The sequence below is a fragment of the Pelodiscus sinensis genome, chromosome 2, assembly GCF_049634645.1.
Source record: "Pelodiscus sinensis isolate JC-2024 chromosome 2, ASM4963464v1, whole genome shotgun sequence".
In the NCBI taxonomy this organism is placed as follows: domain Eukaryota; kingdom Metazoa; phylum Chordata; order Testudines; family Trionychidae; genus Pelodiscus; species Pelodiscus sinensis.
The window spans coordinates 115,165,710-115,178,837 of NC_134712.1; the positions used below are offsets into that span (position 1 = coordinate 115,165,710).

At 41.6% G+C, this 13,128-nt stretch overlaps 1 protein-coding gene across 2 annotated transcripts in view; it reads left to right on the forward strand.

Moving 5' to 3' along the window:
- SLC22A23 (solute carrier family 22 member 23) overlaps window positions 1-13,128 on the forward strand; it is a 178,536-nt gene that overhangs the window by 31,057 nt on the left and 134,351 nt on the right. For both annotated transcript variants that reach the window (XM_075921326.1, XM_075921327.1), the window contains exons 2-3: window positions 865-968; window positions 7,020-7,174. In XM_075921326.1, the coding sequence (XP_075777441.1) occupies window positions 865-968; window positions 7,020-7,174 (259 nt within the window). The remainder of the gene's footprint in view (window positions 1-864; window positions 969-7,019; window positions 7,175-13,128) is intronic.

The window sequence follows — 13,128 nt, forward strand, 5'->3', positions numbered from 1 at the left end:
AGAGTACTCTTGGGGGACTAGGGTTGCCAGGTGTCCGGTATTTACCCATCAATCTGGTATGTTCAGCTCCTGTCCGGTAAAAAAAATTCAGAGAATACTGGACACCTGAGATATTAACTCTGAGCACTAACTCTTAAAGGGGACATGATGTTTTAATGCTGTTTTATTTCAATTTTTTTTGGCTTATTTGGAGGCTTTTTTTTCCCCTCAAAAACTTTGGTCTCTTCCCCCTTCCATCCCCCCCCCCCCCAAACAAAAATTTTTCCCGGGTTTTTTTTTGGGGAGGCGGGGGTTAGGTATTTTTGTTTCAACCATCTGGCAGCCCTATGGGGGACACTGCATTGTGTTGCAAAAAACTTTCCATCAATTGATATGAAGTATCCTGAACGTGGTGACTCTGGAGCCTGTTACAGACACATCTTCCCAGACATTTGAAAACAGGACATTGGGGAAATGAGGGATTTGAAATTGCCTGACTTACTGGTCGTGGGGTATATGCAGAATTCTACTCCTGCACTTTAGACTTGTGGGGGTGATATTTGGAGATATTTTAAGTTACTTCAAGACTGCCCAGAATATTTGGCTAGATGCTCATTTTTATTAATCCAAATTAACTTGAGAACAAAGATTAAATGACCAAACTTATTAGTGTATAACTAAGCACCTGATCCAACTCATTGAAGCAAAGGAGACTTTTCACTCCCAGTAACATGAGGTGGATTTGGACTTGAACGATGAAGTAAGAACATGAAGTGTGAATGCTAAAATTGAAAAGAACACCTACAACAAAACAACATTATGTTTAAATGCACCAGAGAAGAACTAAGTATGTTTCAATGTACCTTGTCTCTTTTCTTCTTTCAGTGGGATCTTGTTTGTGACTCTTCCTGGAAAGTCCATATTGCTAAATTCTCTCTACTAGTAGGATTAATCTTTGGCTACTTGATAACAGGATGTATAGCTGACTGGTGAGTGAAACATCTGTTAATGCTATATCATTTAAATGAATAGAGATGTTCAGTATCTCTCAAACTTTTTTTAAAGTTGCTCTTCATGGAAAAATCTTTTAATAATTATATCTACAGACCTCTGAAAAATGTTGCATGAGTTGGCAGTACAAAATTGCATTTTAATTGCTTGGGCTGATTCATTTATAGCATGATAAATAACTTAAAAGGAAAATATTTAACCATTGACTTCTAATTATTTGCTGTTGACACACTTTTACTTCTGTCATGACAGAACTGAATTAAATATTTTATAATTATTTAAAAAATGAGCTTTTGTTTAGATAGCAATAGCCTCTAGTGTTCTGTCAAATACTCGTTACAGGCTCAAAATGCTTTTTAGCCATATTTGGTGATAAAAAGAGGCAAGGTCAACTCACATTTGGCCCAGAATGTTCCTCTTATTTTTAAAAGATCTTTACAAACCTTACCATTGTTTTGTTAATTTTTAAAATTGTTTTGAAACTTTCCTTGAAAGTTTGAAACCCAAATATTGTAGCATTAAGAACATATCTCCATATTATTCAAAGTGTGGGATACATCCCTCTGGATTACTGGGGAATGGGAGCATTCTGAGAACTGTCAATCACACTTCAGAGTCTGTTTTTACTTTTAAAAAAATTGCTATCTATTATGGTTACAAAGTAAAATTTTATACTGTGGCCAAAGTAATAACTTCCTGAGCTAGCAGAGAGCCTGAAACTCTAGTTTTGGGGTATGAAACTACCCCATTCATTCCAGTGGATGCTAACTCAGTTGTCAAAGATTAGCTACTAATTAAAGCAGGGAAGAGACTAGTGAATATGTGATATTATGAAGATTAACATGATTACTGCCCACTTTGGTACTATACCTCAAAGCTGTGAGGAGGAGAACCTTGCTGCATTTGAGGCAGCCTGGTCTGAATCTTTAGTTAAAATTGAAATTAAGATGCTGTAATCAAACCAATGTTTTTAATATACATAAATTAATGTCCAGTATTAAATATTCATTGCTACGTAAAATAAAAGTTTAAAAATATATTCAATAGAATACAGTTATGCTTATAAGAAGCACACAGGATCTTTTTCAGGGGAAAAGGCAATATGCTGCATTTGAGAATACAGTAGAGAAGCAGTTAACATATGCTTTACAAAGACACACCTATATAAATACACACACACACGCGCGCGCGCGCCTTGCAGATGGTGCACAGTTACCAGTCCGTCATGGGTCAAGTCAGTCTTACTGGCCAGGCCAGGCTGACTGAGCAAGTCAGGAGTCAGGATTCTTCTGAGGCGTGGCTTGTAGGACTGAATCCAGAGTTTAATGGCCAGAGCCCCCCTTCTTATACATGTAAGTCCCATTGGAGTCTGAAGGTATTGCAGTGTCATGCTGCAATCCTGCATCCTTAAGAGGTGTTAATCTGTGTGTTTCAGAGTTATCCTTTGATGGTGATTGTGAGGCTTTCCATTGATCTCTCTTTGTTGGTGCTGGGGGGGGGGGGGAGGGAGAGGAAAGAGGAAAGGGGGGGGAGGAGGAGGAGAAGGAGTCTCTGTCTGTCTCCAAAGTTGTCAATATTGCTGATTTAATTCAGCCTCAAGACAAAATGCATGTTTCTTATTATCTTCAAAGTTTCCATTTCTTATTCATCACCTGGGCATCTGTCACACTTACACACACATCTTCCCCTCACACCCCACAAGTGCAGAGTTTCAGACAAGATGAATAGTTACTAGAAGACACAGCTTAGTTTGTGATGCAGACATGAGGTACAACTTAATTTGTAATGCTAACTGGGAGCAAGGCCTTATAGTAAACATTGTCTAATAGTAAACATTGTCTAATCGTGAGAGACACACAGAGAAATAGAAGCTACAGAACTTATAAGCAAGTCATTATACATTAAATCATTATGTATCATACTTATAGTCTTATAAACAATACTAACTAATACTAAAATATACATTTTTGCTACACAGTTGAATTTTATTTAATTAGAATTATAAAGTTAGGGTAGCGCTTGAAAATCGTGACAGAGTTGGGGGGGATGGTGAGCGAGTCTGATTTGTTTTACTGACCTATAAAGAGGCAGCGGTGTCTTGCCTTAGGTTTCAAAAGTTTGGCAAACTCTGAGGAAGTGACCAGATTAACAAAAGGGAAATTGACTTTAATTTATTTTCATTGACTAAATTGAGAGAGCTTAAATAGTGAGACACATTGGATTTTGAAATCTCTCAATGTAATAATCTGAATTTGTGGTAATTATACAAGTAAAAAAATTGTTTGCAGCATACAGTTTTTAAGTTGATGACATTCCCTTTAAAAGAAAACTTCTCAAGCTGCTACTGGTTGTATAGGTGGAAGATTTATGGGATCCAGCATGTGGAGATTCCATTCAAACGTACGGCCAAATACTTATCCAACAACCAGGGCGTTATGGATGGCAGCACATGTTGTATGGGCATTTCAGAAAGCATCCTGTGTCAGTCAGGCAGTTTGTTGCTCTCTCTGGGCCACCACAATGTGCTTCCAAAAATTTGTTATTGTTGCCTTCTACAGAAGTAACATGATCACTGGAAATATGGCTGCCTAGAATTTTTCAGTGGTTGGCAACATTCATGCTTATGTACACATAGAGTACATCCCTCACACCCTCTCTTAGATCATTTTTCTTTTGATAGCATTGCTTATTTTATAGCATTAGATGCATGTATCTGCAAGTGCATCAGGATATCACATCTCATATGTTGCTAGTTGCATAAAGGTCCAGGACCTAAATTCCCTATAAGATGCGTGGCCACACAGCTGCCTATTTTTCGTAGAATCATAGAACTGGCAGGAACTTCAAGAGATCAATTCCAATCCCTGCAGTCATAGCAGAACTGAGAATCATGTAGCTCATCCCTGACAGGTGTTTATCTAATATGCTTTTATAAATCTCCAGTGATGGAGATTCCACATCCTCCCTGGGGAATTATTCCAGTGCTTAACCACCTTGACAGTTAGGAAGTTTTTCCTAATGTCCAACCTAAACCTCCCTTGCTGTAATTTAAGCCCATTGCTTCTCGTCCTATCAGAGGTCAAGGAGATCAATTTTTGTAGGATGACTCCTTGATTTTTAGATTATTGAAGATCATCTGGTCAAGTCAGGGTAGTCTCTTGCCTTACTACTCATCTTTCCTATGCAATGGAATAGTTTGCTCTTGAACCCTTAATAATGTCTTTCTGAAAAAATGGTAACTGTCTTCAGTTGTTTTCCTCTTAGACTTGTTCTCCCTGGGTTCTTACCTACTAATTCTTGAATTTGCTAATGACTGCTGCACAGGTGCTCAATGATCTAGCCTGGGGATCTGCTGTACCCCGTGAGGGCCTGGCTCCTGCTCCTGCCTAGCCGTCGCCTGAATCTTTTTTGGAGGGTGGGGGTACCTATCCTTCTACCCCAGCCCTGAAGCTGTCACAGCAGGGAAAGGTAGGGTTGGGGACTTGCTCTGCTCACCCAGTGCTCCTGAGAGGGAGCAGAGTTGGGGGGCTTGCAAGTCTCTGTGCCCTGACCTGGTTCCCCTGTTGAAGTGGCAGATCAGACCCCGGCTCTCTGACCCCACTCCCCATGGGAGCTCCAGGCGGGCAGAACAGGGCCAAGTCCATGCCTGACTTTTATTCCTGGCAGATGGTGTGAGGGGGGGCAGAATGTGGGGAGCATTCAGGACACACATTTTTATGGGGGGTCCCTGGCCAAAGCATCTATTTCTGCCCTTCTTCAAAGACTAGCTGGGGAAGAGGAGAGGCAACCCCATAGCTGCTATCCACCCACCTATCCTGTTCTGGCTATACCACTACCCAGGGATGGGAAAAATTAGAAGGAACATTGTCCAGAACCACTTGCATCCTTTGTGCTTGTTGTGTAACTATATACAGGATTCCACATAACCCAAAGTTCCTCATGGTTTGGATTCAAGATTTTTTTGGGGGGGGCTAAAACCTGAAAATATGAAATGTACATATTTTTTCAACACAAAAAGAGGTAATTACCATTTTGTTTTGAATATATGACAGTATTATGAATCCAACTCCTGGGGAAATAATGTTCTGTTCTCTTCCTGATTTAAAAAGCCACACACTAACCAAGAGTCCATCATCAATGTTTTATGAGGTTTGTAATACCGATTAAAGCAGCCTGCTTTGACCTTACTGTTGACCTGAATGTGCCCGATGGTGCTTTGTTTTAAAAATATCTGTTACATTCTGCAGATGAGTTAAAGCTCTTGGCATGAGGTGTCAACAGGGTGATGATGGAGTTAAAAATGCACTGTGCCCGTTCCCCTTGAAGAGGCCAATATGCTCTGTGTGTGTGAATTGACATTTAGAAAATGGGGTCAATCACATGTAAATTACGATACACATTCTTACACAGTCTTCCAATTCCCAAAAGCCTTAATAGCATTCAGAAAAATATGCTCTGCCACTCTCTCTCACATCTAGATAGGACTTTATTGCTCTTATTCCAGTGTAATTAAAGCAAACCCCCATAGTTTTAATAACTTATGTACATGCGCAGTACATTTTTATAGTTGCATTGTTAACCAGCAAAACCTAAGCAAATGCCCAAATCAGAGTACTAAGTATTGAGATTAAATTAAATTTATGACTTTGTAGAGAATGTGTCTGATGTAAACTTTTTTAAAAAGTCTGTTTTCTTGCATATGTTTTTTCCCCATATCTATACATGCCTTGGCACAATGGGATGACGGCAAACCCCTCTAAATTCTGTGGTAATGTTAATTTTATTCTCTCTTCAGTCCGACAAAAGCACACTCAACTGTGGCTCATAATTGACAACACTTACAGAAATATAGTCTGTACAGTCAGGCAACTCCCCCCTCCCCGCCCTATTCGTCAATATTTTTGAGTTTGCTGTATTCAGCCTGGCTTCATGGTTTTGGCAGTTAAAACATTGACCAGGTGGCCTAGTTCAGATGCTGTCCCTGAAAGAAAGTCAGGAAAGGGGCAGATTGTAGCTAACTTTGATGGCTCATCTGTGGGACTTCCTGACTCTTGTTTACTGCATTGTTCTTCTATCAGTCCAGATGGCCATCCTAAACATCTGACTCTCTTCCCTCCTGGTTAGGAGCTCTACTCCAGTTCTAGCTTCATGGAAGATTGCTGATAGTCTGCTCTGTAATCTTGTTAATTCCTTCTTTGCAAAGGAAAGCTAGAGGATGAGGAAGCTATAGGCAGGCCTGGACAGGCAGACCAAACAAAATGGCAGGTGTCTGACTGCAAATAGTTAATCCTATGGCCCTTTGGAAATATTCTGAGTTTCATAGCTGGTGGATTGTGGAATCCAGGGAGGTGCTGCTGATTGAAATGAGTGAAGTTCACTCCTTATAGAGGTATTGCTTCAGGGTCTCTGAAGGCTGAGAAGGAGGGGTGATGCTTCATTTTTGAGGCTGTCTCCACAACCATAAGGACTAGAAACTTAGTTTTTAACCAAATGAAAGCTGAGATTTGTGGAGCTGAAGCATGTGGCAAGACGAGAATTCTCTAGTAAATTTAATGGTCATGGAAAATGTTTTTTCCTCTTGAGGGAAAACTTCTATTAATCAAATGACATGTCCAAGGTAGGGGCTTTTCCCCCAAAGTGCCTGCCATATCTTTTATTAATGGCTTGCACTTACTGCAATTTTTTAATGTTTATTTTTGATCACTTCAGGGTTTTGAATATGTCTCTAGGATTAAATAGTGATGCACTTAATGCCATTTGCTTTAATCTGTTCCTAAACAAATTTCTCCATGAAATCTTTGCGAGATTTACCAAAGTAATAATTGAATTTAATAAGCAGAAATATGAGAAGTGTGTGTGGAGGGAAGAGTATGTTAGTTGCTATTCAAAATTGCTAGCAGCATTTGTGAGGAACTGTGAGATTTTTTTCCCCATCTGTGCCTGTGTCTGTTCTCTGCAAGAGATAAGCATCTAGCATTGTGTCCACCTTGGATTTTAACCTCTTCTCCCCACTTCCTTCCCATTTGCAGGGTTGGTCGACGGCCAGTGCTACTCTCTTCAGTTATATTCATTCTGATCTTTGGACTCACTGTGGCTCTTTCAGTAAATGTGACAATGTTCAGCACACTCCGATTTTTTGAAGGGTTTTGCTTGGCTGGAATAATCCTATCCCTGTACGCACTACGTGAGTATTACATTCATAATTCAGTCAACTCCAGTTTTGCTTAAATACACAGTCTGTTCTATGTCATGCTTCCTGCTGAATGTATTTCAAGAGGCTTGTACAAAAAACAATTAAATCCCAGAGTTCTTTTTCGTATGCTGCATCAGTTTTGTTGTTTGGAAAGATCTTCTCTGCCCCCATTTTTTTCCTTGCATTGCCAGAGAATCAGCCTATGCAGTGGATGTGTTCATGAGTTTGCAAATGGAAGAAAGGATTAAACAATATTTATTCTTTTGAATGTCTTTAACCTGGGAGTTGCCTCCTTTTGTCATGGCAACATTCACGCAATAACAGGTGTCAACATGATTTCACAACAGCTCTTTCAGAGATTTGAATAATCCTCGTATCTCTTCGTACATACAGACACACAGAATTTTTACTGAAATGTCTTAGATATTAGTAGCTGGGCTTATTTCCTTCTATTGTCATTTAGGGAATTGTTAAATAGAGGGAAAATTGAAGGGAAAAATCTCTTGCTCTCTTTGAATTGTTCTTTGTACTGATTTGCTTTGTTTGCTGAGAGAAACTAGACAGAAATCTTGTCAGAAACTAATGCTTGCTCACTGTTGTCAGGAGCGGGAGGACTCCAGGCAGATTTGGTACACTTAAATGATGTCTATATTGCAGTTAGACATCCTCATACCATCTGACTCAGGCTTGTGGGCCTCAGGGTAAGAGGTTTGTTTTTATGTGGAGCAGACATTTGGGCTCAAGCATCAGTTCGAGTTTAGGTTCAGGAGCCTGAGCTGCAGCCCAAACCCGAATATCTATACTGGAGTCAAACAACCCCTTAAACCAAGCCCTGTGAGTCTGTGTCTGCAGGCACAAGATTAAAGTAGCAGGTTTTTAATTGCAGTTTAGACCTACTCTTACTAGCCATGATTTTCAAAAGCCACCCTCCTCCTTCTCCTTCCCGCTCCCTGAGATACTTGCTCAACACTGTCTGAAAATAAAGTGCCTTTAAGGCAAAGACAGGCAAAATATGGCCTGCTGGTCAGATCCAGCCCACTAAGGGCAGGCTCCCTGCGCGTCAGAGCAACCAGCTGTGGGGGCCATGTGCTTTTCTGTGTGCCACAAGCTGGAGGCGGGGGAGCAGGTGTGGAGAGACTGGCCAATGTTTGCAGCATAGACAGCTCGTAAAGTACCTCCCCAGTCCATGGGTGTTCAGGGAAGCACATGGCCCTTGCAGGGCGCCTGCTTGAGGGACTTGCTGGCTGGGAGCCGCTCTGGCCACGTGGCACTTACCTAGGCCTGCATCAGGCAACCCATTCCTCCCACATCCCAACTGTCTGCTTCCCCTCTTGCACTCCTACCCCAGGTAACAACCCAAACCCTCTGTACCCTGCTCACCTATATCTCTACCAGACCCTGCACCCCAATACGCTGCTTAACTCACAACTCCATCCTGCCCTAGCTCAAAACCGAAACCCCTGCACTAGTGTTCCCAATAAGCTGATTACTTGGGTGCTTTCCAGGAGAGATTCAGCTGCTGCCTATCTGATTGGCAGAGTGCCCACAGCTGACCATAGCCAGAGGCATGTGTTTCTATTTGTGGTACACATCCCTTGGTACACAACAAAATTCATTCCACACATAAATGGAAAATCTTAACGGGAACATTGCCCTGCACCACTGCTGCACCCCTAACCCAGATCACAGTCCCCTCCCAGACTCTGCAACCCTCCTACACACACCTCTCCTCCAAGTCAGAATCCTATCTTGCCTCCCTCACAGACCTTGCACCTCCTACTGGACCCCAATTTTCTGCTCCAGATCACAACCCTCTCTTTCATCCAAACTCCCTCACAGACCCAATACTCGCTTCTGTGCCCAACCTCCATCCCAGATCCCACTCCTCCATTAAAGAGAATGGCACTTGACCACTTTGTAATTCTTGGAGTAGCCTCCTATCAAAAATTACTGATCACTCCTGCACTAAGGCATCCCAGGTCAGAGATGCAAAAGACTAGTCACTTCTAAAATTGGCTGCTATTTTAATCATTAGAAAGTTTAAAACAATTTTAAGAGTAACTTCTGGCTAAATTAATAAACATACTTCAATGTCCAACTCCTCATAGCTTAGGTAGAGGACAGAGAAATGGCATAAAAGAAATTCTGACATCTGATATTTTCACAGGTCTCTTCCTCTTTCTCTCTCAACCACTCTGCATTATACAGTAATATAGATATTCCCTTACCAGGAGCTAGAGAAATCCATTTTGATTGGCAGCTGTACCTGGAGTGCTGCAGTAAATACAGTAGCATGACCATATGTATAATTAGCAGCTAGTATCTTATCAAGGTACCAATGTGTGGCGCTTTTTTCTTTTATTTCTGGTACTGGGAAAACAATTATCAATATATCCTGGAAACTTCTGTACAGTTCGTTTTATTTACTTCCTACTCCAATGTAGATGGGCTGAATGTCAATCGGATCTGTGGATTTAGTGCACCCTCTGTAACATGCACATATATGATCTTTCATAGTGCTGGATTCCTCCGTTTGGTTTTTTTAATCTTTAGGTTGTAGTGAGAGGGAAGAAGGTGATTAATATGTACAAGAATTTGTTCACTACTTCAGTGCATAAATTGCATAGTACCGGAGATCTATGCCCAAAGGAAGAGAAGAAAATCTAATTCAAATCTGGTCCTAGCTTTCAGTGTTACTGAGTAGAAGTAAACCGTACAGGTTGGATCTCTGTAATCTGGTACTCTCTAGTCCAGCAACATCCATGGTCTGGAATGATTTTCTTAGCCAGATGTCCACTTACCATGAATGTAGTCTAGTTTCCCACAGTCCCATCAAGTTTATCATCACTGGCCCTGATTCTGTGTGCTGTGCCATTATTTAGCTCCAATTTACCCCTAAATGTCTTTTATGAGCCCAGTAAACAGTGGAAGTGTTGGTAATGCTGCTAGACAATATTGACCTCCTGTGGTTCAGCAAATTCTCTGGTGCAGCACCGGTCAGATCCCGAGGGTGCCAGATTAGAGAGGTTCAACATGTACAGGCATTTACAGCTTAAAAAGGTGATTAGCTTGCTGCTTATGATTGGATTTAGTGCCCACCTAAGGGGAATTAATAAATAATCATCTTGGGTGCTTTAGGAATGGAAATAGTACCAAAGTAGCGTCTCATAGCTGAAATTGCATAAATTAGATTGATGGCCCTCGGTAGGGTTGACTTAAGCATTAAATGCATGAAGGTGTTGGGGAGGAAAGAACCTAGCAATGTAGCCAGGGCTGTGTAGTGCGCTATCTGTCCATACTACATACTTTATGTCTTGGCCAGGTACATACTGGGATGGCTAGCCTGCATTGCTGTGGCTATGCTTCTATTTTTAGCACACTAGTATGGTCAAAGGTAGAACACATCTCTGCTTGAGCTGAAAATTGCACCTTCCCACTCCTACCTGAGTACTGGAGAATTCACATTCTTCCAAAGACAATGATGAGATTGAATTGTGTTAGAGAGCGAAGCTATGAAAGCCTCAGAAGGATTTAAAGACACAGATTTTCTTCCAAGAGCTTAGATGGTTCAGGAAGAGATTGAAGCGGAGATTGCTGGAAATCAATCTTATCTCACCAAGATTGGAAGAGCTGAGTTTTTATTGTGTTAAAAATCCTTTTCTCTTGTTTTGCGGTGTTCCTATGTTTAATCTAAACAGTACTTTGTTTTTGCAAGGCAGACCTGGGTTACTGTATTAACCATGGATCACAACTCCCAAAGGAAGGAACTGCAGGTGGCTAAACACAGTCCGACCTGTTAGACAGTGCAACCTAGCACTCTGCCACAGAGTGGGAGAATGTCAGGATTCTCCTCCAAAGAGGGGCAATCAGACAGACAAGAAGAAGGGTTAGAAATGCAGTTAATCCTGAAACATGACACACATGCAGCAGCCAGAGGCATGCTTTCTTCCACTGCTGTTCTGAATTGATTTGCCTGTTGCCTCCCCCAGACGATTAGTCATATTGAACAGAGTGCACTCAGCAAACATGATAACTGCTGAGCATGAGCATGTGACGAGGAAGACACTGGCTTTTTTTTTTTTTTTTTTTTTTTTTTTAATTTCTGACACACAGGTAATTCCCGTATTAGCTCACTTAGTCCTGTAGGGCTATTGCTTATGCTAAGGCCCAGATCTAGCCATTGACCCTGCACAAATAGTACTGTTTGACACATTTTACTGCATTCACTTAATTAGGATTCTAGGTTAATTGGAATTCCATGCAAATGCAGGGGTCCTAGTGGGTAGAGTGCAGAATAGAAACCAGTGGCACTTGGCATGTGATTTTCTTACTGCTTTAAAATACTGTGACAGGTGCCATATTCATTAAGTCTTCCAAGCTAAAGATTTTGTGGGTATCCTTCCGGGGGTGTAGAACTGGCATAGTAACTGTGTTCTTACCTTTTATCATTTGATAATTGTGCTATTGCAAAGAAACAAATGCTAGTGCAAGGCATTTCTCTCAGTGTATTTGAATGAAGAGCAGAGCTGGAGCAGTGCCTTCCAAGGCGCAGCACAAAGCAAAGGGAACGGGACTAAAAATGGTATGGGACAGTTCAGAGTGCCCAATAGTCTTTTCCATTGTGATGTCTTGAGATAATTAATAAATTTTGGCTATGTCATTTTGATTCTTTCAAGCCATTTAAATGCAAGGAGTTGACAGAAGTTAAGCATGGGCCCATGGGGGTGAGGGGAAGAGGGAGAGGGAGATTGAAGATGAAGGCAGGAGCAAGACTTGTACAGAGCAGAGCAAATCCACCTACGAGGCTGTGGGATATCAGAGCCAGATTTGCAGAATTGTGCCGCCATTTAAGCAACAAAATAATTGGTCAGATTTTCAGCATGGTGAGCTTTTTAAAAAATCTTACTCTGGGGGAAGGGGAAATGGGTTTAAGGCAGGGGTTAGCAACCTATGGCAAGCTGGTTTTGAGCAGTATGTGGGGAGCTCAGCCTTCCTCTCCCCTCACACAGCAGGAAGCCCCCATTGCTGCAGGAGCCCTCCTCTTTCCCCAGCACCAGGTTAGGCTGCACCACGCCCATAGGCAGTGGGAGGAGGCAGTGCTGGGGCTGAGGCAGCCGCTCCTCCAGCATCCAGGGCTGGCCTGGGACCACGTGGCAAGCAAGGCCAAGGATCACACTAAACGGTAAGCTCTGCATCTTAATTTATATATTAATGAAGTGCTAAAATGTAAGTAGGACTATTATTGATTCTTTTTAAAGTCAATGGCATGCAGACCCATAAATAGAAGTGAATAAATTAAATCTTGGCATGACGCTTCTGAAAGGTTGCTGACCCCTGTTAAGCACTTTTGAGAATCTGACCTTGAAGGGGTGCAACCATTCCAGCATCCAGTCAAACCCTCGCTGCTCCATTTTCTTCCCCCAACCCTTCAATAACAAAATAAGCAAAATGTAGCCGAAGTGAGTTATGTTCAGTATTGAAAACCAGAAAAAGAGAGAGAGAAATAGTTCAGTGTGATCCAAACCCCAACAACTGAATGACTAAAGCTATGAAATGAATCTTTCAAGTGGGGAGGGGAACATTCAGTTGTCTAGCGGACTGATAGGAGGTTTGATTTTTGTATTGCTTTGATAAGATTCTGTTCTGATAAGAACCTGGACAAGATCAAGGTTTTAAAATTATTAACTTGTTTATATAATCAGTTTCTACTGAAACTGCACTTGAAAGGGAATCCTCTGAACTGGCATTCATGCTAAAATTCGACACTCTCTGCGGGGGGGGCTGAACAAAGACCCCAACTACCTTACCCATTACAAAGATAGCTTCCCCAATTATCACCTCTAATACCATTGGCTCACAGACATCTACCTTCCTTCTTCCCCCCCCTCCCCCCCCGCATCCCCCTTCTGTTCTGAAATGTGATTTGTCCTTTTCATATGTGTTCA